Raw genomic sequence first — 24,909 nt, forward strand, 5'->3', positions numbered from 1 at the left:
GAGGGGGCTGTGGGGTGGACGAGCTCCCTGCTCCCCAGCACCCTGCCCACGTGTGCCTGCAGCCAGGGGGTGTGAGCCCCCCGGCCAGGCCGGCTGGCAGCAGCGCTCTGCTCGCTCTGCTCTCGGTCCGGGCATTGCTCCCCCCTAGGGCCGTGTTTCTGCAGCAGCAGTAATCATTCCTAGCGTGGGCTGCATTTGCCAGGGTTATTGCACCGTAGAGAGGATTTGGAGAAATCAGCCTGGAAATGAAGCCTATTATTGCTTCTTTTTAATACTCAGGAGCAAACAGCTTTGAAAATCCTGCTGGCTCAGGGCTGGTGGGTGCCTTGGTCGTCTCCTGCCCTGGCTGCGTGCCTGGTAGATTTTATTTTGCAGGGCAGGGCAAGAGCTGTGGGACTAGAGGCATGTGCAGAGGGCAGGATGAGTGTATTTCAATGGCCCTGTACAGCTGCACTCCTTCCCTCACCCTGGTTCCCCATCAATGGAAGGATGAGGACAAGCTGGGCATTATCCCCAGGGACACAACGGAGCTTGGGGCGCATGAGATTCCCAGGGGACTGGGCATCACCTGGCTACGTGTACTAGCTCGGGGTGGCTCCTTGCTGCCTATGAAGCCTGAAAGTCAAAGTAGCTCAGGAATGAAGGGGAAGATCTGCCAGATTTACGAGTTCCATAACAGACTTGTAGCAAAATCTTGGGAGAACTGACCCTGCCCTGTAACAACCTCCGGGTGAGCTGCTGAGTGCTGAGCGCCAGGCAGAGCTGAGAGGAGATGAATTATACATGGACACATGCTCTGTTGTGCAAACTGCCAGAGAGCGTGTGCAAATTCAGTAAAGACCTCAGGATTTAATAAGACGAGTTTGACAGTTGGAAAAGGTCAATATTGTTATTAAACACGGCAAGAAGGCAGAGGGGGCCTCGTCAGCAGCGTGTTAGCAGGGCATCTGGAAAATCCCACCCTCTCTGGAAGTAGCTGCCATGAGGTTTTGCCAGCTGGAGAGTGCTTCCCATTAAACTGTGCTAGCTCAGCTGCTGGGGCCCGAGGGATGGCTGCAGTGTGAGGGCCCAGCACTGGAGCAGGACCCAGCCGTGGTGCTGGTGCTCCCCTGCCTCCAGCACACACATCGTGGTGCTCCGAGCCCTGTGCACTCGTGTGCTGCATCCTCACCTCACCCAGTGCAACTGGTGAGGGCTGGGGGTGGTTTCTGCCGCAGCGAGGTGCCCCAGGGCCGTGCCTGCTGGCGCCAAGCAGCCCTCCGAGACGTTCCTCACGCGGGTTTGTGCTTTGTGGAGACGCGCGAGGCAGCTGGAGGATGTTGTACGGAGCAAAGTGTTAGCTGAGGATCTTGTTACAGTTCCTGTAGCTCCGTGGCTTTCAAATCATTCATTTGTCCGGAAAGTGTTTGTTGCCCTGGGGAAGCGTGTGGTACTTCTGGCTGCTGCTTCCCTGCGTCAGTCTGAAGCTCAGCGTGATGAGTGCAGGCTTCTCCGAAGGATCAGAAAAGCCCCTGCGTGCCCCCCAGACCCTGGCGTGTGCTCTGCTGGCAGGCCTGCAGTGAAAGGGGCAGGAGGGAAAACTCGCAGCAGCAGCACAGCTCTGTGCCCATGCTGCCGAAATCCCTCGGGGCAGGACGCCCTCCTGCAGCCCTTTGGGGGCTCCGTGGCTCTGGGCGGGTGTGCAGGGCGGAGAGGTGAGAGTGGATGCTCTGGGCCCCAGTGACAGCAGGACCTGCTGCCCCTGTGGGTCGGTGCCGTGCCCCAAATGGCTCCTCCAGCCCTGGGAGATGCCTGGGAATGGCTTGCAGCACCGCCGGCCCCAGGCAAGGCTCTCACCCCTGACCCATGGATGGGGCCGTGCAGCCTGCTGCGGGACAGGGTGCTTGCGTGCAGCTCCGTGACGTGCTCCTTCCCCACAGGCCATAGAGGAGCTCTTCCAGGCGCTGGATCTGGAGAAGAAAAGCGTGGCGATAGGACGCAGCCAGGTACGGTGGCTATGAGCTCCTTCTCCCTCGCTGTCAGGTCGTGCAGCGCAGCCAGCCCTGGGCCAGGCGCTGCCGGCTACCTGCAGCCTCCCGAGGTGGAGAAAAAGCTGCTCCGTGCTTCCCACCATGCCCCGGTGGGCTGGGAAACAAAGCCCTGCCAAAAAAACGGAGCGGGAGGCTCCTAATTTGATGGCATTACCCTAGGTAAATGGTGTGCCTGGTTCCCAAAATCCAGCCCCTCCTGGCATTTCAGTACCTAACTACCTCTGATGTCTCACGGAAGTAAACGGGGCTTGGGCAGCTCGTGGTCTTTGGTGGGTTGGGGTTAAAACTGGGCAGCTGCAGGTGCAGGAGTTGTCACAGCAACGGTGTTTGAACTTAAAATTGATAATCTCAGAGAAAAATTAATTTTGTATGCATGCTTGCCTTCAGCTCTTGGAGTCTATAAAGAAGGAATTCATGAAACAGTTCTGTGGAGCAAAATAACTTGCTTTTATCCTACACAGTGCAGTTTGCAATTATCTCTTCTGTGAAACCCTTGTACTTAATCAATAGCACGATAGCAGCTCCAGTCACATCTTGTTATATAGAAGTTGGTTTTGCCATCACTTTGAGCATTGATTTTGTACTAGCTTCTAAAACTCACTGGCTTGTGAAGTTAATACAGACATTAATGAGACAATCAAATAGGTAGTGAAGCAATCATAGCATTATCTCAAGAAAGTGAGCTTCCTTGGGATTGTTCTTTGATTCAATTTGGCATCTTTAAAATGCAGCTCTTTAGGTGTGCCACCAGGTTCACAAATGCAGTTCATTTTTTATTGAAGCTGCATTATGCAAATGGCTCACAGTGTTTGGAAGTGGCTGGTCCCACACCCCGAGAGCTTCGCCAGGCAACGACCAAGAAACGTCTTAGGCTCTGGGAGATCTGTAGCGGACTAAATTCAATGGCATCAGCAAATCTGCGTTGTTTACGATGTGTTTCCAACAAGTTCAGACGGAGAAAATGACGTGGCTCGTTTTGTTTTTCCCATTGTACACCGTCATCTTTGCTATTATCTGTGTGCACATGTGTACGCTGTTGGGAACGGCATTGCAGCAGAGGAACCGATGTCACCAACGCAGCATGTGGGAAAAGTGCCGTGTCCCAAAGGAAAAGCTTCAGGGACTTGCAGCATCTTGCAGTGCTTGATGCTGATGTCAAAGGAGGGCAGAGAAGAGGCAGGGACGGAGAGAGCAAGTGCCAGTGTGCACACAGCAGGGGCCAATCCTGAAGGGTGCTGGGCAGCCAGGTCCCCCAGCCCTGTGCTCTGCACCGGTGCTGAGGTTGTGCCCTCTGGTCTCTGCTGGCCCGAGGACCCTCGGTCTCCTGCAGGTCTCGGCTGCCTGGGGTCAGCCAGAAGCACGGCTGCTGCCTGCGGGGGTCTCGGAGCCCCTCCGGGTGTGCACAACGTCCTCTGCTTGCTGTTAGGTGTTCCTGAAGGCGGGGGTGATGCCCAGGCTGGAGAAGCAGCGCGACAAGCTGATAGCCCAGAAGATAATCCTCCTCCAGGCCGCTTGCAAGGGCTTCCTCAGCCGCCAGAAGTTCAAGAGGCTGAAGGTATCCATCCCCTGGGCTGTCACACCCTGTGCCCACCGAAACCCAGGCTTGGGCCACTGCATGCGGGCAGTGCTGCTGTGACACGGCCCAGAGCATCCCGGTGGGGCTGGGCACAGCCCTCGGAGCGGAGCAGGCTGCTCCTTTGCACAGTACCTGCCCTGATGCTCTCCCTTAGGATGCCAAACCCCCCGTCCCTGCCCTCTGCAGCCCGTGCCCCAGCCTGGCCCTTCCCTGCGCCTGCTGTGGCTCAGGGGGGTCACTGCCAGTTGTGTCCCCCCGCAGGTCCAGCGCCTCGCTGCCCGCTGCATCCACAAGAACCTGGCGCTCTTCCAGGCGGTCAGGCACTGGCCCTGGTGGCAGCTGCTGAGCCGCGTGCGGCCCTTGCTCAGCGTCAGCGTGGCGGAGGAGCAGCTCCGGGCAAAAGAAGTAAGCACCACGCAGCGGGATGGGATGGAAAGGGAGGGGACGGGACAGGATGGGGCGGATGGGACAGGGTCGGGTGGGGTGCTTTAGGAGCTCTGCCTCGTGCTCTTGGAGAGCTTACTGGGGCTGGGTCTGCTGGGCTGAGCTCCTGGAGGTGATGGATGAGCTGAGCACCCAAACTTGAGGCAGGGGACTGTGCTCTGTGCTATCACCAGAGCTGTGCCTGCTTCCACCTGGGATGGAACTGGTGCTGGGAGACCTCCACGGGCATCTGAGGGCCCAGGAACGTCACCGTTCAAACCTTGCTCACGTTGCACCATGCTGAATTCTTAGCCCGTCTTCACTGACATCCTGCTCCTCCTCTGGTCTTAGGGAAGCTTTACCAAGATATTTTCAGGCTAGCTCAAAGTAAACGCTGCCCAGATCTTTGCTCCTCTCTCCAAACCCAGCTGGTAGCCCCCAGGCCCCACTGCCCGCTCACCTCGGGTTTATCCCATCTCTGCACAGCCCTGGCCATCAAAGCAGGGCAGCGCTGCCGTGAGCAGCGACCTCGGTGGTTACAGCCGGACTGCCTGAAAAGGAATCACAGAGAACGCTGCGCCTTTGCAGTTGCTCCCTCTGATAGCCTGCCAGGGCCGCAGGAGCACTTGATGAGCAAGATTCAGACGTTTGGATGTCTGTCCAAGCTTTTGTGGTTGGCTCCTTTCTCATGAAATGTGCTCTGTACGTAGACCAAAGCTGACATTCCCTCCAATGAAATTCATGTCAGAAGCTGTAGTCCCAGCGATTTGCAGTGTGCAGCCTTCAAAGCTGCCTGGTAAATTTTCTTAATAAGGCAGCTATGTCTCTCCCACTTATTTTTAACAGAAAACAAGACATTTATAACTGAACTGAGGCTGCTGGAGCTCTCAGTGTGTGTTTCCTTGCAATCTTACCTAGGAGGAGCTGGCGGCGCTCAGAAGAAAGCTGGAGAAATCGGAGCAGTCCTGCAGCGAGCTCAGGCAGAACACGGAGAAGCTGGAAAGCAAGGTAGAGCCTGAGACGGTCCTCTGCAGCAGCCCAGCTTGCTGGCATTGGAAATTAAGACTTATCAGGATGAATATGACCAAGGACGCAGGTGCCAAATGCTGCTGCTGTCCGTGTGGCTCAGGGAAGCGCTGCAGGCTGGGCTTCCCAACACTGGGTTGTCGGCCCTCAGCTGGTGCCATGGTGGCTCTGGGCATGCCTTAGTGCTCCGTGAAGAGCTCTTTTTTGTTTCTAGTTGACAAAAACATTATGCAGCCATGGATTTCATCCGGCAACACACGTGAAAGGCGCTGGTTTGTCCACGCATGAAGCCAGCAGCTCCTGGCGGAGACGGGGTGGCCGTTCCTGGCGCAGCGGCGTTCCTCGCTCCTCGCGACTGCAGAAGTTGCTCAGTGGCTGCTTTTTAATACTTCTGCAGCCGAGGGCCGTGGGGCTGCAGCAGGGGGAGCAGTGCAAGATGTGATCAGGAGCTGCCACCCCCCCCCACTGCACCCGGGCCCCATACCAGCGTGTCCTGGGGGAACCCTCGGCACCTGGCGCAGCCGCAGGCATCGGAGCCCGAGGAGCGGCCGTGCAAATGTCATCCCTTCTGCTGACAAAAGGCTATAATTAGAATAGGAAATCACGCTCAGATGTACCACATTCTCATTATGCTCTCCAGGCAGCAGTCTTGGTAACCTCTGCAGCCACCAGAAGTGGCTTTGTTCAATGGGACGAATGCTGATAATGAGGGGAAAGTGTGCGGGAGAAACATCCTGCGTGTCTCAGATTACACTGCAGCGTAACAGCCTTGGTCCCCTTTGGATTTACTTGTTTCTCTGATCTGAGGTGCAATGCTCTGCTTAGCAATACCAACAGCCCTCACAGAGTACCCTCTTCTTCAAGGGGAAGTGGCTAAAGATGATTTCTCTTTTGCTCTGTGTTAGAGATGCAATTGCACCCTTGGGGCTGGGACTGCCATGGGAGGCTAACGCTTTGTGACAGACCTAGAAAACACCAGCTCCCCAGGGAAAGCAAGCCTGTTGTGTGTACTTACCCAAATTAAACTTGTTGGACCTCTGGAGAGCTTGTGTAGCGTGCCTGCATTTTGAAGTGCCTTAAAATGCTGTTAGATGTGGAAAAAGCAGTTGAAGCCTGCGGGCTTCCCGCTGCCCTGCCCCTCTGCAGCCCCTCTCAGGCATGGACACACAGAGCTGGGCTAGCGGGGCAGGCCGTGCTCACGGCTGCTTGCAGAAAGTGCAGTTCGTCCTTCCGATTAATAATTCACTCTTTTATTCGCGTGCTTTTTGTTTCGAGCGAAATTTAACGTTAATCAGCTAGAACAGTGCAAAAATCTGGTGAGCCATGCAGGCAGGGCAGTGCAGACAGCTTAGTGCAGGCAGCGCAGGCAGCGCAGCACAGCGCTGAGCACCCTTTGTTGGCACTTGCTCTTTCCTCGTCCGATGGCAGGGCTGGGTTCACACGGGTGGCACTGGACAGGGTGCACGCCGTCTCCCCATCTCCCATCTCCCCAGAGGAGAGGCAGCTGCCAAGTGAGAGCTTTCAGGATGCTGGGTCGGTGGGCAGCGGCTGCCTCCCAGGCGGTGTGCCTGGTGCTGCCCAGCCCAACATCGTTTCCCCCTCAGATCATCGACCTGACGATGGAGCTGTCGGATGAGCGGCACAAGGGCGATGTCGCCTGCCAGGTGTTGGACGGGGAACGGGCGGAGAGGCTGCGGGGGGCTCGGGAGCTGCAGGAGCTGCAGGTAGGAGACCCCAGCACCATGGTCCTGGCACAGCGTTGCTCTGCCCGAGTGCCCCAGGAGGGGGCTGAGCTGCTCCCTCCTTCCCCGGCCTTCCCCAGAGCAAGCACGACCAAGTGCAGAAGAAACTGGAGTCAGTGCAGAAGCAGCTGGAGGAGGCTCAGCAGCTGGTGCAGTTGCGTGAGATGAAGATCAGTGGCTCTGAAGGAGGTAGGGCATCCGTCTGGGGCCATGCATGCTTCAGGGGGCCAGCCAGAGCCACGGGGTCAGCGCTGCCACCCCAGTGGGGCAGCAGAGAAGGTGGAGGTTGGGTCCCCTGGGCAGCCCTGCTCCCATGTTCAGCACCCTCGTGCCCTTGCACGGCCCTTTCATGGGTGTGGATGGCGGGGCAGGCAGGGTTTCTGCCTATGGGAGCTGCTGGTGCGTGCCCAGTGCTCCCAGCAGCTCAGTGTTTAAAGCACTTATGGGAGTGATGGGGAGGCTGGGCTGGGCTGGGCTGGGCTGGGATGGGGTGCATGTTCCACGAGTTGGGGCAGCCCTGGGTGCAGAAGGCAGAGCTCTTGGAGCCCTTTTTGTGCCCCATGGGAGCCACGCTCAGCCCTGAGCTGTGTTTGCAGAGGACGCGTGGCACGTGCGGTTTGACTGCGCGCAGACCGAGATCGCCTTCCTCCAGAAGAGGCTGGCGCAGCTGGAGGAGCGGCTGGGCGCCGAGCTCAGCGCCCGGACGGGGCTCGAGCAAAAGGCAAGTGCTGCCCGGCCGGCCCCGGGGCTCTCGGGGTCATGCCTCGGAGCAGGGCTGCTGCTGAGCCGGGTGTGGAGGGGCTCGGCCACGGGTCCTGATGCTGATGCAGCTCCTGGGTACGGGGTGGGGTTGTGTTTGCATGACCTGTCGCACAAAGAGCTGTTAGTGTAAAGAGATGGAAAGTCCTGAGCTTTGCAATGAGGAGACAAAAAGGCAGTGTGCTTCCCTGAGCAGTGCCTGGGATCCCGTAAGGGTAAAATAAAGAAATGAGTATTGTTCATGCTACATTAAAAAGTAATAAGAGAAGCAGTCCAGCCTTAGGATCTCGGGCAAAGCAAAACAACCCATTTGCTTTCAGATAGTTAGTTTGGAATTACAGGCTCCATTAATGCAAGATTTTGCTTATTTAAAGTCATTCCTTAATGACCCTGCTCCCTGACTTGCAAGAGCTCTGCATCTCCCTGCCCCGCGCACGACGCCAACCCCTAGGGGAAGCTCCCCTTCTGCACGGGAGCGCTTCACTTCAAAACGGCTGCCCGGGGAGGGGGTGCCCTGGGGTGGGGGGGGGTCCAGATCCAGTTCTGCTGAGTCCCCAGGCTCTGGTGGCAGTGCCAGCCCCAGGACCCCTGTGTCACTCACGCACCTCTGCCTGCAGCTGGGCGAGGCACAGGCGGCGTGCGGGGTGGCCCGGGCAGCAGCGCAGCAGCTGCAGCGGCGCTGCAGGCGGCTGGCCTGCGAGCTGGAGGACGCGCGGGCGGTCGCCGAGAGCCAGCAGAGCCGCAACCATGAGCTGGAGAAGCGGCAGAAGAAGTAAGGCCGGTGGGAAGGGGAGGGGGGAGCGTGGAAGGGCCGGGGGTGGTGGTGGGGGGCGGCGTAGCATCGCGCAGAGGTGATGTGCGCTTCTGCACCCAGGTTCGACCTGCAGCTGGCCCAGGCCCTGGGGGAGTCTGCGTTTGAGAGGAGTCTCCGTGAGAAGGTGACCCAGGAGAACTCCTCCCTCAGGTGGGAGATGGGCAAGCTTCAGCAGAGCTTGGAGGTAAGCGGGAGATGGCCCACTTGCTTCGCATCCCAGTCCAGGAGCAGCTCGCAGAGCAACGCCATCCTCTTTGTAATTACAGTAGAGGCAATTAGACACAAACCCAGCAGCGTGACTCTGGTTTCTTTTAGCACAGCTATAGGAGGTACCTGATGTATTCAAATAACATTATCCTCTGCTAGAAGGGGAGGCTGTCATGTCTTACAAGCCCCATCCCACGGGGCTGGGGGGCTGTCAGGCCACCCCAGGCAGCACAGGTCGCAGCCCAGGGGTGAGGAAAATGGCATCAGGAGCAAAACGGAAAGGGAAGGGGTTCCGTAGAGAGCTGGTGAGGTCGGGGCTGCCCGCTGCTGGCCGGGCTGTTCCTGATGCCGCAGTTGGAAATGGTCAGGGTTTTGAGAGTGGTGCATGTGTGAGCCCCCGCCGTGTGCTGAGCCCCTCTCTGCCCCCGAGCAGCAGAAGCAGGCGGAGGGGGCCAGCCTGGAGCAGCGGGCGGCACAGCTGGCCGGCCGGCTGCAGGAGCTCAGCGCCCCCGGCGCCCCGGACGCCCGCGCCGTGCCCGCGCTCCGGCAGCAGCTCTGGGACCTGGAGGCCAGCGCCGCCGAGCAGCAGAAGGAGCTGGAGCGGCAAACGGCCGCCGTCGATCACCTGGAGCAGGTAACGCGGCCCCTACCCGGGCTTGGTGTGCCCAGGACGTTCCTTCCCACATGGGTGGGTCAAGTCAGAGCTCCGGAGTGGGGAGTGACCACGGGTGTGCTCGCCTTTGGGCCTTTCAGCTCCACCAGCGGCTGGAACTGGAGATAGAGCGGATGAAGCAGATCCACCAGAAGGAGCTGGAGGACAAGGACGAGGAGCTGGAGGACGTGCGGCAGTCCTGCCAAAGGAGGGTAGGTCGGTGCTGGGGGGCACGGGGGGCTCCTTCCTCCCAGGTGAGTGGTGATTGCTGCTTTCCCAGCACGGCACCAGCCCAGGTCACAGCCCGGTATGCAGAACCAGGGGCTGGGGCAGCCGGGATCCCCTATGCTGGGGACGCTGCGGGGCCCCGTGGGATGCAGCGCATGCAGGCACCACGTTCCCCGTAAGCAACACCAGCGTCACTCCAAGGGCACCTCCCGCAGACAGCCAGAGTTTTGTGTTCTGTGGTAATGAACAGAAAATACCCTTTTGACAAGGTCTGAGAAAGCTGCTAGTTCAGCGGCTTGCAAACATGCATTCTGATTTCTCCGAAATCCCCAGGGTGTTTGGTTCAGGGCTGCCGTGCTGCATGGTAGCAGCCAGTTCCCATTAGGCCTGGGGCATACCTGGCTGTCGATAGCGAATTAACATTGCTGAGGCTTAATGAAGCAGTCCGTGGGGTTTTGCACTTGCTATTCTAGGCAGGCAGAACAAGTCGGGAGGCAAATGAGGCAATCTCTGCTCCTGCTCCTGTGAGCACGTAGGTGTCACCAGCCCCGAGGCCTGGCGGGGCCGTGCTGCTGCATGGGGCTGCAACTGGCTGCGATTGCCCCTTGTCTGCGTGGCACTGCCCTCGCTGCGGTTCCAATGCTTACCCCTGCCCCCCTTCAGCTTTTCCTGAAGCTCCAGGCTGCTCTCAAGCGTGCATTGCACAGGGCTCCTCTCCGGGGTTGCCTCTGCCCTTACCCTCAGACTTTTCAATCGCCCTGTGCAGGGGGCAAGTTATTGCCAGCGTCATTAAGGGAGAGGGGGAGCCCTTGGGGCTGCTCTTGGCTGATAGGGTGTCGCTCACCCTTCCTCTGCCTTACCCTGCGTGGCCTGACTATTATTTTCCAAACGAGTAAATGGCCGAGACTCTCTGGAGAGCAGTCACCGTTCAGCAGCCTGCTTCCATTCCCTTTCTGCGTGCTGTTTTGGAGCAGGGCCCATGGCCAGCTCTGACTGAGCCTGGGGCCCTCTCCCCGCACAGCTCCGCCAGCTGGAGATGCAGTTGGAGCAGGAGTACGAGGAGAAGCAGACGGTGCTGCATGAGAAGCAGGACCTGGAAGGGCTGGTCAGCACCCTGTGTGAGCAGGTAAGGACGAGGCCAGGCTGGTGCTTTCACGAGGGTCAAACTAAGCAGAACTGGCGCTGGAGCAGCTCCATCTGCCCAGAGAAACAGTTTATCAGATTCTGTTATTTGCAGAGGAATTCTGCCCCAGACACATTTGTTGAACAAATCCTTTTTCACTCTCTAATGTGTCCGTGGCAGTGATTGAAGTGAATGTAATGGCAAAAGCGCGCACAGCTGCTGCACGTTAAATTAGAAAGCAAGGAACCGAACGCGGCTCCATCGAACAGCATTTATCAGCTTGGGCATTGCTGAGCAGCAGGGCTGGAAGCATTTGGGGACAGCACAGGGGCACGGTTGGGGACAGGGACATGGTCAGTGCTGCCCTCTCGCTGCTCCTGCCCCCGCAGGTGCTCCATGGGGCTGGTTTCGTGCTGGTGTCCCCTCTCTGTGCCGTGTCGCGATCCACGTTGCACATGCAGAGGAGGAGCTGGTTGTGTGGAGCCGGAGTGATGAAACACTGCGTCCACCAGCCGTTGGCACAAGTGGGCTGGGTGCCACTGAGCCTGGCGCCTGCAGGCGTTCATTAAACAGGGGGAACAGGGAGCTCTGCGACACCGAAACGAGCAGGGTGCTCCCCACAGACAGCACGCGGTGTGACGGGGCCCAGCCGTAACGTCCCACTGATTCTGAGCTTGTAAAATGTTTTGGGAAGTGCAGGAATAAATCTTGCAGCATGAAAGCAGGGCGCATTATTGCTACTGCTCAGTGCAACGCGTTTCTCTTGCTCGGTAGAGCAAAACTGAGCTGGGTGAAGAGGAAGCAGGGTTGTGCGATGGGAAGCTGGAGCGGAGTGTGGGGCTCAGGACATCCACATCGCTGCCCCTGCAGCCCCCCCACGTCCTGCAAAGGGCACTCATGCTCCCGAGGGATGGGGAAGAGAAACCCTGGGTGTTGCTGGAGTGTATGTGGAATATAACCAGCACCCGGAAAGCAGCTATTGGGTTAAACCCCTGCCTTATAACTTCAAAAAGCAGCAGGCTGGAATGGTGGCAGGCCGAGGCAGAGGCTGGGGTGCCTGCTGTGCCCATTTACGATACAAAATCCATCGCCTGCAATGGCAGCAGACACTGAGCTATGCAGAAAATGATGCTGAACGGCATCCAAGATATGGTCTGTAGGGATGGCAGGGATAAAAGCAAATCTGCTCTGCTGTAGTGTTATTATAAATACTGCCTGACTTACGGCGGACAGTATGCTTCAGAGCAGTTTATTAAAAAGGGAAAAAAAAATGCTGTCCCAGAAAACTAATTAAGGAAATGGAGATGTCAACGATTGCGGGTTTCTGCAAATGCCAGCCAGCTCGGAAACAGGCTGCAAGGTCAAATCCGCACAATTAATTTTAGGCAGTGAACATAAAATAGGAGAACAGGTCTGAAACGAGAGGAGCTGTGGAAAAGAGAGTAAATGGAAAATGCTCCCACAATTCAATTAGTCTGAAATCAAGCACTGAAACCACGTCCTTGCTTGTTTGGTGTTTTTCTAATTCTTTTATCCTTGTAACCATGGTTGCTCTCTGTTTGAGGGGGGAACGTGGAGGGTTTTTTTTTAAGGTGCTTCCTACTTTCCTTCTTTAAACGGCTTCCAAGTGATGCAGTGACACTGCATTGCCGGGTGATGAGCCTCTGAAATAACCCAGCAGTTATTTTCTGCTGGCACTGCTGGAGATGCAGGCACAAGGAGCCGCTGCCTCCCCCACTGAAGGCTGCAGCATCGGTTACGCACCTCCGCGGCTGACGGAGGCTCCAGATGCTTTGCATTAGCGATGTGTAAATAATTCCTGATGAAGCCTTCCTCACCAGCATTTTGTGTTGTTTTTTTTCCCCTTCCCCTGTGGGCTGACTTCCTCATGCCTTCGTCATTGTTTCTCCCACCTACCATTTTCCCCGTAGTCGCAGGTTTTTTTTCTCTCTGTTTCCCTCATGCAAGGACTTTCACCTTTCCCTGCAGCAGCTCTCAGCACACTCTGGGGTCTTCCCCCTCCAAATCTGGGGCTGCTGGGGCCATGGGGTGGGAGGAGCGGCCATGGTGCAATCCTGATGCCGGCTGTGCTCCCAGCACAGCCACAGCTCGGGCTGCTGCCACCGTAGCCTGGCCACATGAAGAGTCCTGGTGACAGCGCTCGGTGGCTGTGGGGACAGGGCGCTGGTGCTCTGGGGACTGGCGAGACGGGCTCTGTAGGGACATGCAGCTCTTGGAGGATGGGGCAAGCAAACGTCTTCAGAGGAACAGCTTTCTGGTAGAAAAAATGAGGTGTTTTCCTGCAACCTGACAGTTTTGGTGATGGCATAATTTATTTTCTTCCTTGTATTTAAGTGTTATTTGATAAAGATGGAAAACTGCCCCATTTGCTCGTAGATATTTAATATCTTCTTGCAAAATGGATTACTCAAATCCTTCCTGGTTCCCGAGTTGGTGCTTTTGGAAGTTTTATTACGTGGGGTGGGCCTGAGGGTGGCTCTGGCTGGGGACTGAAGCCCTGGCACCTCAGGGCGCGCCCTCAGGCTGCTCCTCTCCCTCCAGATCGGCCACCGCGACCTCGACGTGGAGAAGCGGCTGCGGCGGGACCTGCGCCGGACGCGCGCGCTGCTGGCCGATGCGCAGCTGCTGCTGGCCGCCCCCACGGAGCCCGGTGCCGCCAGCGCTGCCGAGCTGGAGCGGCTGCACAGGCAGGTAGGCACCAGGGAGGCTTCCAGAGGCACCAGGGCACGCGATCATCACCGTCCCCTGGGCACGTCCCCGCGGTGCCGCAGGCGGTGTTTGACCGAAGCCTGTGTACCGCGTAGGGATGCCGTCCGAATGCCAAGCTGAGCGTGCAGGTGCCGTGGGCTGGGGGCTGTGCAGAGTGAGCATGACCCCTCCTGCTGGCTTTCACCAGTTCCACTATGGAAAAGGTGCGGAGAGGCAGCAAAGTGGCCCCAGCCCTTGGTCAGGGCTGCCCCGCGCTGTCCTTCGCCTCCTTGGCGAGCAGCGCAGAGCTGGTGCTCACGGCAGCCCTGGCCCCACCAGGGATGTCACTTTTGTACCTCGACCCAAGTGAAGCTGCAAGAGAGACCCACGGGTCTCGGGGCCACAGCAGTGCAGGCGAGCAGCGACCTGTGGTGCTGTGCACGCTCTGTGCTAGCACGAGGAGTGCCCCTTGTGCCACCAGGGCCATCTTGCAGGGCGCACTGCTCTGTAATTAAGCCAACAGCGGTTAAGTATTTTTTCTTTTTCTTAGGCAGCCCTGTTAATTACCTTCTGTTCAGCATGCTTTCTGTCTTCTCATACCGCGATCCGGAGGCCCTGTTTGCAGGACGTGTTGCCATAGAAATGGCTGTAAGGAGGCACAAGCTGCCAGAGCAGGGACTGCGGCTCCTGTGCCAGGCTTTAAGCGTGGACACTGCGGGTCCCATGCTGGTGCTGGAGCTGGGGTGAGCAGGGTGGGCACTGCTGTGCCCTGCGCAGGACGGACAGACAGACGGCTGTGGTGCAGCCCGGGAGGAGGTGGCACAGAAGTCCTCGTGCCCTCGGTGACGGAAGGGCAGGCGGCGCTCGCCGGCCCCGGGCTGGCACGTGCAGAGCGCCAGGGCTGAGCTACTGACGCCAGTCCTCTGAAACCGCACGGCAATTAATCTCCATTGTGCATTACCCCTGGAAACAAACTAATCGGGAGGCATGAGCGATTCCAACAACACACAAATATAATTGAGATAATAGTTCTGCATAAATAACAGCTGTGAGCAGCAGCTGTTCCCACCTGCGCTGGGGAGACGTGGAAGGTGAGCTCGGCGCCGTGGCTGCTGCCTTGCTCACGCCTGTGCTGCTGACTGGGGCGGCTGGGGCAGGGGGTGGCCACGACCAGGGCACGTCCCTTGGTTGAACTCACGAGTTCTCTCTCAGACACTATTGAGCTGTTTTGCCCATTCTAGTACTCCGCTTAACAATGAAGCCCTCAGTACTTCCTGAATCCCACTCCAGAGCCGGAGATGACGCACAGCCCCTGCCTTGCCCTCCCCTGTGCCCTCAGCTGGGCGATTTGTCACCCTCTGACCCAGTGCAGCACCCAGCACCAGGGCTGGCTGGTGCCAAGGACACCCTCCTGCTGCCAGCTCCAGCTCCGTGGGCATTGCTGGCCCCCACGTGGGCTTCACCAGCTGCGGGACCTGGCTCCTGTCTGCTGCTGCAGGCTGTGTACTGTCACCTCCTGGCGGCACCTGCCCCGCTGCCTCGCGTGTTTGAGGAGCGTGGAGGAGAGCCTCAGTATCGGGAGCATCTCATGTCTGCTGTGCTGCCAACGCCGAGGCTCTGCATGCATTAAAAGTCCCTCATGATTATGCCGTCCCTTACATTTAAATGCTTCCTAATGGCATTCATGATGAGGTTCTCAGAATCCGATACGTCCTACCACCAGCCCACAAAGCTCTGCAAGAATGGAAATGTCGCTAAAATGCTACATTTCCGTTAATCAAAATCCATATGGTCTGAAAGTAGAGCATTGTTTCTTAATAAGTCTGAAGCATCCATTTTACGCAGGTATTTAACAGATGGTGTAGCACAACAAACTAATGTTGTTCATCCATTCATACATTATGCATTTTGGGGAGAGTTTCAGTTTATTCTTCCCAAGTGGGAAAATTCCATTGCACGAAGTGAAAGAGAAGCTGGAATTTAATGGGAGGTCCAGAGATGAATCCCTCTGATTAAACTGTCTGGCGCATTTGTAGAATCAGGGCAGGGGAATGACCAGGTCCAGGGAAAAGCTGGAAAAATGTGGGAAGTCCCTGGACACAGAGCTGCCGTGTGAGCTGAGCGCCTGGCGGCACGGGGAGCTCGGTGTGCCGGGGGGCTGCGATGCGCCTGCTGTCCCACGCCGCAGGATTTCCCTGTGCTCACCACGTGGTGACACAGGGCACAATCTCAGGTGTTTCTGTTTGCTGAAGCACTTAGTGCCATGCTGCTGGTGGTTTCTGGTCTTCCCGTGGCGAGCTCGAGGGCAGAGTGCTGCAGGACACGTGTGTGCAAGATGTGAATGAATGAATGAAATTCCTGCAGGAGGGGAGCTCGGGGCAGGTGCTGCTGTTGTCCTCGGGGCTCCTTTTGTGGCACAAGCTATCATTCCCTGGAAATCTCTGACTGTTAACGTCTCCTAGAAGCTGTTGCTTGGGTAATTTCAGTCCCTGCCTCCCGAGCTTCATCCAAAATACAAAGACTCTTCTTCAGCTGGGGGGGGGGGGGGGCGAGTGGGGAACACGCCGCGTGTCCCTGCAGGAGCGGCTCTGTGAATGGCCTGCCTGGGCAACCCAACCAAGTGGGCTGAGTCCAGACACGGGGGCAATTTCCAACAGCCACTCTGCAGGATTCCAGCTGCTCAAAGCCCCCGTGCCAGAGCCTTGTGTTGCGGACGGTCTGTGCACCCCGGGGTGGCGGGGTGGTCGCTGCCTGCCCGTGTCGCCCTGGCCCAGGGACGATGAGCGAGGCTCTGCCTGGTTCCCCTCCCAGGAGGTCGGGGCTGCGGGCAGGGTGCTGCGTGAGGAGGGGCAGAGCGGTCCTGTCGCTGCATCGCAGTGATCCGGAGCCCTCCCTGGTGCTGTTAGGCAAGGAGATTCAGTGGCTTGAAGGGAAAAGTGACCTCAATTTCCTCTGCAGATTGAGCTCTGAGGAAGCAAATTACCTGCTTAACTTCTCCAAGTGTGTCTCACCCCAGACTGTTGAGGGAAGTGAACTGAGGATTGCTCCAGAACTTCATAATCCCCCACTTTTTTTTTTTCACTTTTTTTTTTTTTTTTAAGGGAGGGAATAGCAAAAGGCAGGTGAAACATTTCCTGAGCAAATGGCTTAAAATGCCCGAACTGAGGCAGCGTCCTCACCTGCACTTGAGCCCTGCATTCCCTGAACAAATGGGGAACAGGCAGGGGAAACAAGCAGCAGGTGGAGGGTTTTAGTTTCCTTTCTGATAAACAAAGGAAACCTGAGTGAGCAAGGGAAGGAACTTCATGTTCAGGTACAACCCACGTAAGTTCCTCCATCTCAGCGGTGTGTTTGGGGGATGATGCTGCATCTTCCAGATGTTTCCAGCCCACTTAAGAGCATTGTAGTTTTAACGGCTGAGCTATAAAAACCGAGAGCAAATTAGCATTTATAAATGTGATATTTCATGTGTATTTGCAAATGCAATTTGTGCTATGTGAAAAGCCCATTTGAAAACTCCAAATCGTGAATTGCTCTAATCAGGAATTACATGTAATTCACATAATTTTGCAAATTAATGATCCCAGCTCTACCCCGCCAAGGTGGAGGGGGTGTGCGGTGTGTGCTCCAGCACCCGGCAGGAAGGGCGCCTGCATGCGGCCGGGCATGCGGGGAGCTCTCATCTTGCAGCACTGCGGCTGCTGCCTGGGGAAAGTTTTCATTGTAAAACAGAACCAGACGGTCTGAACAGCAGTGCAGATTTTAAAGGGCTGAGTTCTGGCGTATGCAAGCATGGGACACGCTCTGGGGGTGCAGTGCAAACAGGCGGGGTTTCTGCAGGCACCGTGCGCTCGTGCAATCATCGCCTCCCTCTTTTTGCCACAGCTGGAAGAGAGCGAAGCGAGGTGTGCGGAGGCCCAGAGGTCACAGCAGGCGACAGCCCTGCAGCTGGAGAACCTGCACGCGGAGCTGGAGACCCTCAGCAGAAACAAGACCCTGGTGCGTGGGGCAGGGCAGCGGCACGGTTCCACCTCTGTGGGATGCTTGATAGCAATAATCCCCAAATCACCCCGTCGCTTTGGTGAAGAGCCCCCGGGCCCCTTAATGGGTGGATAAAAGGGCTAAAAGCGCGCAGCATCCCTTCGTCTCCCCCTGCAGCTCTACCGGGTTGTGAGAGCTGGGCAGGGGGTGCCGTGGACCCCCGGTGGGGCGTGCCGTGAGGTGGGTCCCCACCACGACACGAGGCGCCGCTCTGCTCCCGCAGGCGGACGAGCAGCTGTCCCAGCTGCAGCACGAGAGAGCCGACCTCCTGCGGCGTGTCGACGAGGACCAGGAAGATCTGAACGAGCTCATGGCGAAGCACAAGGCCCTGATCGCACAGGTAGGAGCTGCAGTGGGGGGGGGGGGGGGCACCTCCTTGGCAGGGAAAATCCTGCAGCGTGGCTCAAAGCAACTGCCAGTCCCTGTGGATGCCTAGGGTGGGGGCTTCAGGAACCAGATGCTGGGGTGAGAGGAAGGGATGGCTCACAGCCCTATCTCCTCTCACCCCCGTTTTGACTCTTCGTTCAAGAGGTGGCTTGGCTATGGTTTCAATAGCCAGGAAATCCTGGAGCATCGCTCTCTGGATCCTTTTCTATTCTTTCTTCACCGTTTTCTCATGCAGAGCCTAAAAAGTGCTGACAGACAGCCCTGTGGCTCTCTGCATAATGCTCAGACTAGGGCAGGCTCTCCCAAAGGATTGTAAGTGGAGCGGAGGGACCCCAAGGCTCCTGGCAGGGCAGCTGTTGGGTCAGGCTGGCAAGACTGACAGTGCACAGCCTGGTACCCTGCAGTGTTGTTACGGAGCTGGGAAACGGGGTCTGGAAGCACCCTGAGGGCAGAAATGAGCTTGACAAGAGGGTTCTGGCCTGACCTGCAGTATTTGCTCTGAAAATGAGCGAAGTTGCATTCGGTCAGTGCTGTGCAGGAAGAGGCAGCCCCTGCCGGGGAGCTGGCACGAGCGCGCCTGCAAAGCCACACACCTCGGGTGCCTGTGGGCTGCTTCCACCACCAGGCTCTCTGTTTCCCCAGTCTGCAACAGATATCGCTCAGATCCAAGAGCTACAGACGCAGGTGGAGGACGCAAAGAAGGAAAAGCAGAGCCTCCAGGAGAAGGTAATTCCTCCCCAGCTGTCCTGCGCTGAGCTCAGCAGCGAGATCCCTGCGCCCAGCGAGCTGCACGGCACCAGGCAGTGGGATGCCATCTCCATGTCCGTAGTCAGACCAAGCCTCCACCGAGGTGTCACAAAGCAATTTCTCCTCTGTGAAACAGGCCGGTTCCTCTTCTCTTGCTAATGCCCTGTGCGTGCCCTCGGGAGCTGCAAGGTGCAGGAGCCGCTGCCTGCCTGCTGCACTGCTGCACCCCTGGGGTTGGGGCACGCCACATGTGCTGGGGCTGCAGGGCTCTGCCAGCCACTGCCTGGGGGTGAAGAAGGTTTTCCCCTGTGGAGAGCTTCAGTTCCTCCGTGGGGCTGGGGGAGAAGCGGGCTTCTGGCCGGGGCAGTCCCTGGGGCTGCGTGGTTGGGTGCCGCTCTGCCTCACCGCTGCGGCTGCCCCGCTGTCCTGGAGTGCACGCATTAATTTTAAACGCATGAGTAATCCCATTAAGTTAAGTGCTTTATTGGAGCGTGGCTAAGCTGCCCGGGAATCGGAGACAGCACTCGCTCACTCCGAGGCGGAGAGTATTGTGCTGTGAAGATAGGCCAGATAACAGATGACAAATTCCCCTGGTTCTAGGTCAAATATAAAATCTGAACCAAGCTTGTTCCAGGGCTGCTAAAAGGAGAGCAGCTTGCCTAGAAGATCTCGGTGTAACGGCTGAAGAAAAAACTCAGTGCAGGCAGCTTTGCACATAAATTGTGATTTTTTTTATGCCTGCTGTCCTCAAAGAATTTGCTGAGAAGAGAAAAGCAAAAGAAACCCAGACGAGCGCCATCCTGCTGGAACATTTTTCTTTCAAAAGTACATGCTAGTGTCATGCATTTATAGCACCGTACGAGCACAAGGGAATCCTTCAGGGAGCTTCAGGCAATATTTTCCGGACGTGCCTGGCAGCGCACGCCAGGCCCCGTGCGTTCATTTTGTATTTAGAGGGGAGCTGGGGTGGCCGCAGAGGTCTCGGTGCAGGTAACGGCGAGGGGAGGGGACGGGCACGCTGCTGGCAGGGGCACTTTTGACGCGTGTCCCCCCAGCTGCGGGCGGCGCAGGCGAGCGCAGCGCGCTTGGAGCAGCGCCCGGCCGAGCGCGCGGTCATCAGCCGGCAGGAGGCCCACATCCGCGACCTGGAGAGCCGCCTGGACTGCCAGGCCGTGCAGATGAAGCGCTTCGAGGTACGGCTGGGCGCGGGGCCCCGGGGACACGGTTTAGCACGAGAGGTGGATGCGGTGACACTGCCCGCTCTGCACCCGGGTAGGGGCGAGGGGACAGGGCGGTGCTCACAGGTGGGGTCTTGGCTCCGTGCTCTGTGCTTGCAGAGTCCACAGGTTTCATGCTGCTGTCATTATTCATACCTGTTGTGGTGTTTATTAAAAAGCAGCACTGGTCCAGTGCTATAAACACCTGGAGGAGAATACGGCCCCTGCCTCCGGACGCCATCCCAGCACCCTCCTGACAGCCACCCCCTGCCCTGAGCACCAGCTGGACCCCAGGGCATCAGGCTCCATCCAAATACTTCGCTGTGCCCATAAGTCAGCGTGGCTGCTGGCACCCCAGGAGATGGTTTTGCTGTCGCTTCTTCCCCGGGTTGCGCTGCCCAAACAAACTCGGGGTGAAGGAAATGGCTCCGGTGCCCCAGACCGGCATCAGGGTCGGGCAGGGAGCGCTCCCCACATTGCTGTGTGCTCTCGGAGAGCTTCCTGACTCCTCACCTGCATCTCCCTGGTCCTACCCCGTGCTGCCTCCCCAGGTGCTGGTGCTGCGCTTGCGGGACAGCATCATAAAGATGGGCGAGGAGCTGGAGAAGGCAGCCGAGTCGGAGGCACGGGAGAAGGAGAGCACCAAGTACTACCAGAGGAGGATGGAGGAGATGAAGGCGGACATGAACGAGCTGGTGCAGAGGGAGCTGGAGTCCAGCCGCCGGCGCGTGGAACTGGTAAGGGGGTGCTAAACCACGGGCCCTTTGTCCTGCCAACAATGCACAGTTTCAGGCAGCCTTCACTTTGCAGGCCCTCCTCAGCCCCCTGCCCTCCTGCACCGCCCAGCCCAGGGCTTGCCCAGCTTGGCTGCTCTGGGATGGGGGCTCAGGAAAACCCGGGCCATGCACGTCTCCATGTGCTGCTGGAGAGCGAGTGGTGTCCTCCCATCCCTGCTCCCCTGGGAGGTCAGGGAGCTGTGGAAGGGATGGTCCCAACCCTCCAAGGGATGCAGAGCAAGCCAGGTCTGGGCTGTGGTGAGTGGAGCTGGGGAGCTCCGGTGCTCACCGCAGGAGCAGAGGATTGCTTCTCATCCCCCGCAGCCCTGAAGCATCGAACCAAAGCTGTTAGTGTGGCTCCTCGCTTTCCATTTCTCCCCAGCTGGGCAGGCAGGGCTGGGCAGTCTCTCTGCCCTCTGTTTTGTTCCAAGAGGGAAACTGCTTCGCCTGCTCAGCTCTAGCAAATGCCGAGCAGACGTCCAGGTTACCCCCGACTCCCTTCTTGGCAAAGCCTTGGCGTGCCGGAAATCCACTCCACGTCCCCAGCTCGCCGCTCGCTGCCAGCTCGCCTTCCTGCAGCTCCCGCTGCTTTTCTGGGCGAGAGCTGCAGCGGGGGGAGCGCCTGGCACGGGGCAGTGCCCCTCGGCGTGCCCAGCCCTGCTGCGCTGCTCTGCACGGCGAGCCAGCGCCAGGCAGCGCGGACAAACAGTGAGCCTGCTCTGCCCGCGCAAAGCCCCAAGCAGACCGGGAGTGCGGCAAAAATAGCTTCACCTTCACTGTGCGGTCCTCACCCGGCAGCTCTTTTCATGTTGGTATTTTTCAGTAAACAAAAGGAAAGTCTTGCTTCCAAGCAGTAATTGAAAGATATTGCATTTCTGCTAGCGAGACAGCCGCATTAGAAGCAGTTATTTTATCAATAATCTTTTATTTAACAATCAAGGAGAGCTCACCATTTATTTCACCCTGAGGCTGCGAGCCTTTCTGAAGGGAGCGCTGCTTCAGTGCGAATTACTCCACGGCTGCTGTGCACGCTGCAAACGGGCTTTGTCCCTGCTCTGCCAGCCTGAGCCCGACCTGCTGGAGACCCCCTCCTCCCCGGGCACCGAGGGAGCCCTGCTGCTGGCTTTTGCGGCCAGCCACGCTCTTCTGAGCTGCAGATTTTAAAACAAGAGGCTTTGCTCGCTGCTGCCTGTGCTGCGGGCTGGGTTTTGCTGCCCCATGTGCAGCCCTGGGGCTGGGGTTGCTGCTGCTGCTGCCTCTCCTCGTGCCGAGCGAGAGACGGGGCTTCAGCTGCGCCGATCGCTGCGTGTTCATCGCAGCTCTGGTAGACACACGGTGTTTTGAAACAGATGTGCTGTCCGTTAGGATACAGGGGGATTCTTGTCACTGAGTTTTTGTATTTGTGCATATATCTTTAGAGACTTTCGGAATGTTTTGCATGGGGATGTAGATGACGGGTGCAGCAAGATGCTTGGTCATCTTATGCTTCTGTCCTCCCAGCTGAAGTTTGCAGGGAATCTGTGGGACCTCCCAGGAGCATGGCACAGAAGCCCACAGACACACTCAGGGGCAAACAGGGGGCTGACTGAACCCAGCCAGGCAGGCAATTGGGGTTGCCGGCATTGGCTGTAGGAGGAGGGAGCTGAGCAAGTCCTGCAGGAGAGGAGGTCCTGGGGATGCCTCGGGCCAGCCCTGGCTGCTCTGGTGGCCCCACAACACTCCCGGCAGCGGAGGCATTGCTCCGACCGTGCTCCTACCAGCAGTCCCGTAAAGCATCGCAGAGAGCTGTGATTGCAGCCGTGCCAGGCAGGGAGCATCAATAGTTCGTAGAGAGCTACTTACAGCTCTGCTCCTGCTAAATCCCCCATCTATTATAGATACTGCATGAATTATTCACTTAACATTGCTTAAGTCGTGGTCTGTACCTAACGATTTTTTTATTTAAATAACCAGTTGTGAGGTTATGCACTTGCCAGGCACTACCAGGGCTTAAGAAACACCCGGCGGGATGCATTTGTTACTCTGATGGGATTAGGAGCTGGTCTTGCTTCCCAGGTCCCAAGAACTGATGCCTGTACATAAGCTTTTTATTCCAATGGCTCATATTTATCAGAGGTGGAGGCATGTTAAACCCTATTACCACAAGGACTGTTGCTGTCCCACCACCCCTGCGCCTTCGGCTGGGTTCAGGACAGCCGTTCCCATTCCTTCCTTGATTTTGACCCACTTTGGGCAGTTGGGAGGCAGAAGCTGCCTCGTGCTCCCGGCATTCACAGACAGCAGGGAAAACACAGCACAGGGATGGGAGCTGGAGAGCTGGCTGCCAGGCAGATGGCTCTGCCTTATGAATTTTGTAGGAAGAATGGGTTTTGAACACTTTCCAAGCCCTGTGCCATCGCAGGGAGGGATGCATGTTTCCTAATGGAGGGGGTAGTACTTGGCCCCGGTTGTCTCCATCTTTGCTTCAGTTGCATGTCCTGAATTTCTCCCGTGGAGCTGTACCTCCTCTTCCTACACAGCCTGGATCTGAGCCTGCAACAGCTCCTCGTCTCTCAGCTGCTGTGCTGACACCCGGAGCGCGCACGGCTGCGCCCAGCTGCTGGACCCTCGGGCTGTGGCAGAGCCTGAGCCATGGCAAGGAGCAGGGGATGGATTTCCAAGTCCTGGGGAGCGTAAAAACAAACCCTGCTCTCTCTGCTCATCACGAATGCACACGCATTTGTGCTTTTCCTGATACGAGCCTCCTGGTGAGCTGCCTTGTGCGGTGTAGGGAAGGACAGGGCAGGGGCTGGCACAGGCACCAGCTGCCCTTGCTGCGGCTGGGACTTGGGCAGGGTGGTGCTGGGTGCCTGGTGCTGGGTGCTGGGCATGGTGCTCAGCGGCTTCAATGCCCTGGAGACAGCACCGGAGCTGGAGGGGCTGCCCCCATACTCTTCTTAAAGTCAGGTGTCTTTAATGAAGCTGTGAAATTCATCAGCATAATAATTAACTACTTTTACTGAAAATCAAAGTACAGGTGTTAAAATATTCTTTGCATGGGGTTTTGGTTCGTCTTTTTGAAGGTGAGAGTCCCAGTGTAAATAATCTTTTTATGCTTCCTTTGATGGGAGATATCCGTTGTAATTGCAGCCCTGCTATCGCCACGCAATCCAGCGTGGTGAAGCACAGTAGAGCCTGATATTTATGATTTTTTTATTTGCAACCTTTGCATTATTTTTTAGATTTTTTTTGGCATTTCCAGTAAAGCTGGGAAGGGAAATAGGAGCTGTTTGTGATAGCAGCTGAGAACACTGCCTCCCCCCAAGACAAACCCACAGCTCTCAGCGGGGCCTCCGGCAGCCCCCAGACCCTGTGGGTCTCGCAGCGCTGCTCTTTTCTTTAAGTGCTGAACTCTTTGGCTAAGTGTGACAATGAGATTATCAAAGGGAGCCGGCCCCTCAAGGTGAGGTTGGGTGATGGAGGGGTGAGAGCTCTGCCGTGCGTGCTAATTAGCTGTGTCGTGCAGCAGGCGTGCGATTTCTGTTTTGCCATTAAAGCAGTAAATTGTCCAGGAAACCATCGGCAGTTGCGGCTGCTAACAGCACTTACAGGTGCTGCTGGTGGCTGGGTGCAGGAAGAGCCGCGCACCCCGTCCCACTTGAGACCGCGGCCGCGGAAATCTTGTCGCATCAAACTTTCCGAAAACCTGAAAGTTAATTACTTAATTAAAAATAATAATGATTGATGAACACTGCAGGTGTATGCTAAATTATTCAGATAGCAGCCATCTAAATTGGGCTAATTAGATTACACTTCAGGTGGATGGGAGCTCACAAAGGTTGTGTTGTGACAGCAGAACCACAAACACAAATACAGGCGGCGAGGACGCGGCGCCTGCTGCTCAGTGGTGCCTGGCTCGGCATCCTTCACGGCCCCATAAATATTTCACTGCTGTTGTTGCTCATCTCTTTTTAACTTATCTTCAAATGCCTCTGAGACAAAATTAGATGGAAAAGAAATCCTTGAGAGAGGAGGTTTGGGAAACTTTTTTGCAGGGATGCAATGAAAGCAAAGCCCGGGGTGTGAGGAGGGGCGGGTGGGGAGCAGCCCTGGAGCTGTGCCCATTCCCTGTGCTCTCAGGTGGCATCCCGCTGGTGTGCTGGGCACGATTCTCCTGAGGTGCAGCCGCTTCTCATCCCCATTGTCCTGAGAGAGCCTTGGATTCATGCTCCTGATCGGGGAAAATTAACCTCAGCTTTCTAAAGTGGCTGCTTCTGACCTGCCAGCTGCCCAGCGCTGCCCGGCACCTGGTGCTGTGCACTGGGTTGTTTTATCTGCCGGTATATGGTGCGTGGGAAAATCTAGCATGGAAATACCTGCAAAGACAGGCAGAAAATACATTTTGTTTACTGATTGTAAAATACAGACTAAGCAGGTGTGTCTGAGCCAGGTGGGCTGGTTCCTGCTGCCCCC

The 24,909-nt window shown here is 57.1% G+C and overlaps 1 protein-coding gene across 1 annotated transcript in view; it reads left to right on the forward strand.

The window, feature by feature from the left end:
• Positions 1-24,909, forward strand: part of MYO18B (myosin XVIIIB) — a 61,458-nt gene that overhangs the window by 21,908 nt on the left and 14,641 nt on the right. The window contains exons 21-38 of the mRNA XM_040577584.1: positions 1,920-1,985; positions 3,457-3,585; positions 3,868-4,011; positions 4,948-5,037; positions 6,660-6,779; positions 6,878-6,986; positions 7,394-7,518; positions 8,174-8,328; positions 8,431-8,554; positions 9,011-9,211; positions 9,331-9,441; positions 10,479-10,583; positions 13,143-13,292; positions 17,175-17,288; positions 17,554-17,670; positions 18,360-18,443; positions 19,520-19,657; positions 20,233-20,418. Coding sequence (XP_040433518.1) covers positions 1,920-1,985; positions 3,457-3,585; positions 3,868-4,011; positions 4,948-5,037; positions 6,660-6,779; positions 6,878-6,986; positions 7,394-7,518; positions 8,174-8,328; positions 8,431-8,554; positions 9,011-9,211; positions 9,331-9,441; positions 10,479-10,583; positions 13,143-13,292; positions 17,175-17,288; positions 17,554-17,670; positions 18,360-18,443; positions 19,520-19,657; positions 20,233-20,418 — 2,268 coding nt within the window. The remainder of the gene's footprint in view (positions 1-1,919; positions 1,986-3,456; positions 3,586-3,867; positions 4,012-4,947; positions 5,038-6,659; positions 6,780-6,877; positions 6,987-7,393; positions 7,519-8,173; positions 8,329-8,430; positions 8,555-9,010; positions 9,212-9,330; positions 9,442-10,478; positions 10,584-13,142; positions 13,293-17,174; positions 17,289-17,553; positions 17,671-18,359; positions 18,444-19,519; positions 19,658-20,232; positions 20,419-24,909) is intronic.

Source organism: Cygnus olor, chromosome 17, assembly GCF_009769625.2.
Source record: "Cygnus olor isolate bCygOlo1 chromosome 17, bCygOlo1.pri.v2, whole genome shotgun sequence".
Taxonomy (NCBI): Eukaryota; Metazoa; Chordata; class Aves; order Anseriformes; family Anatidae; genus Cygnus; species Cygnus olor.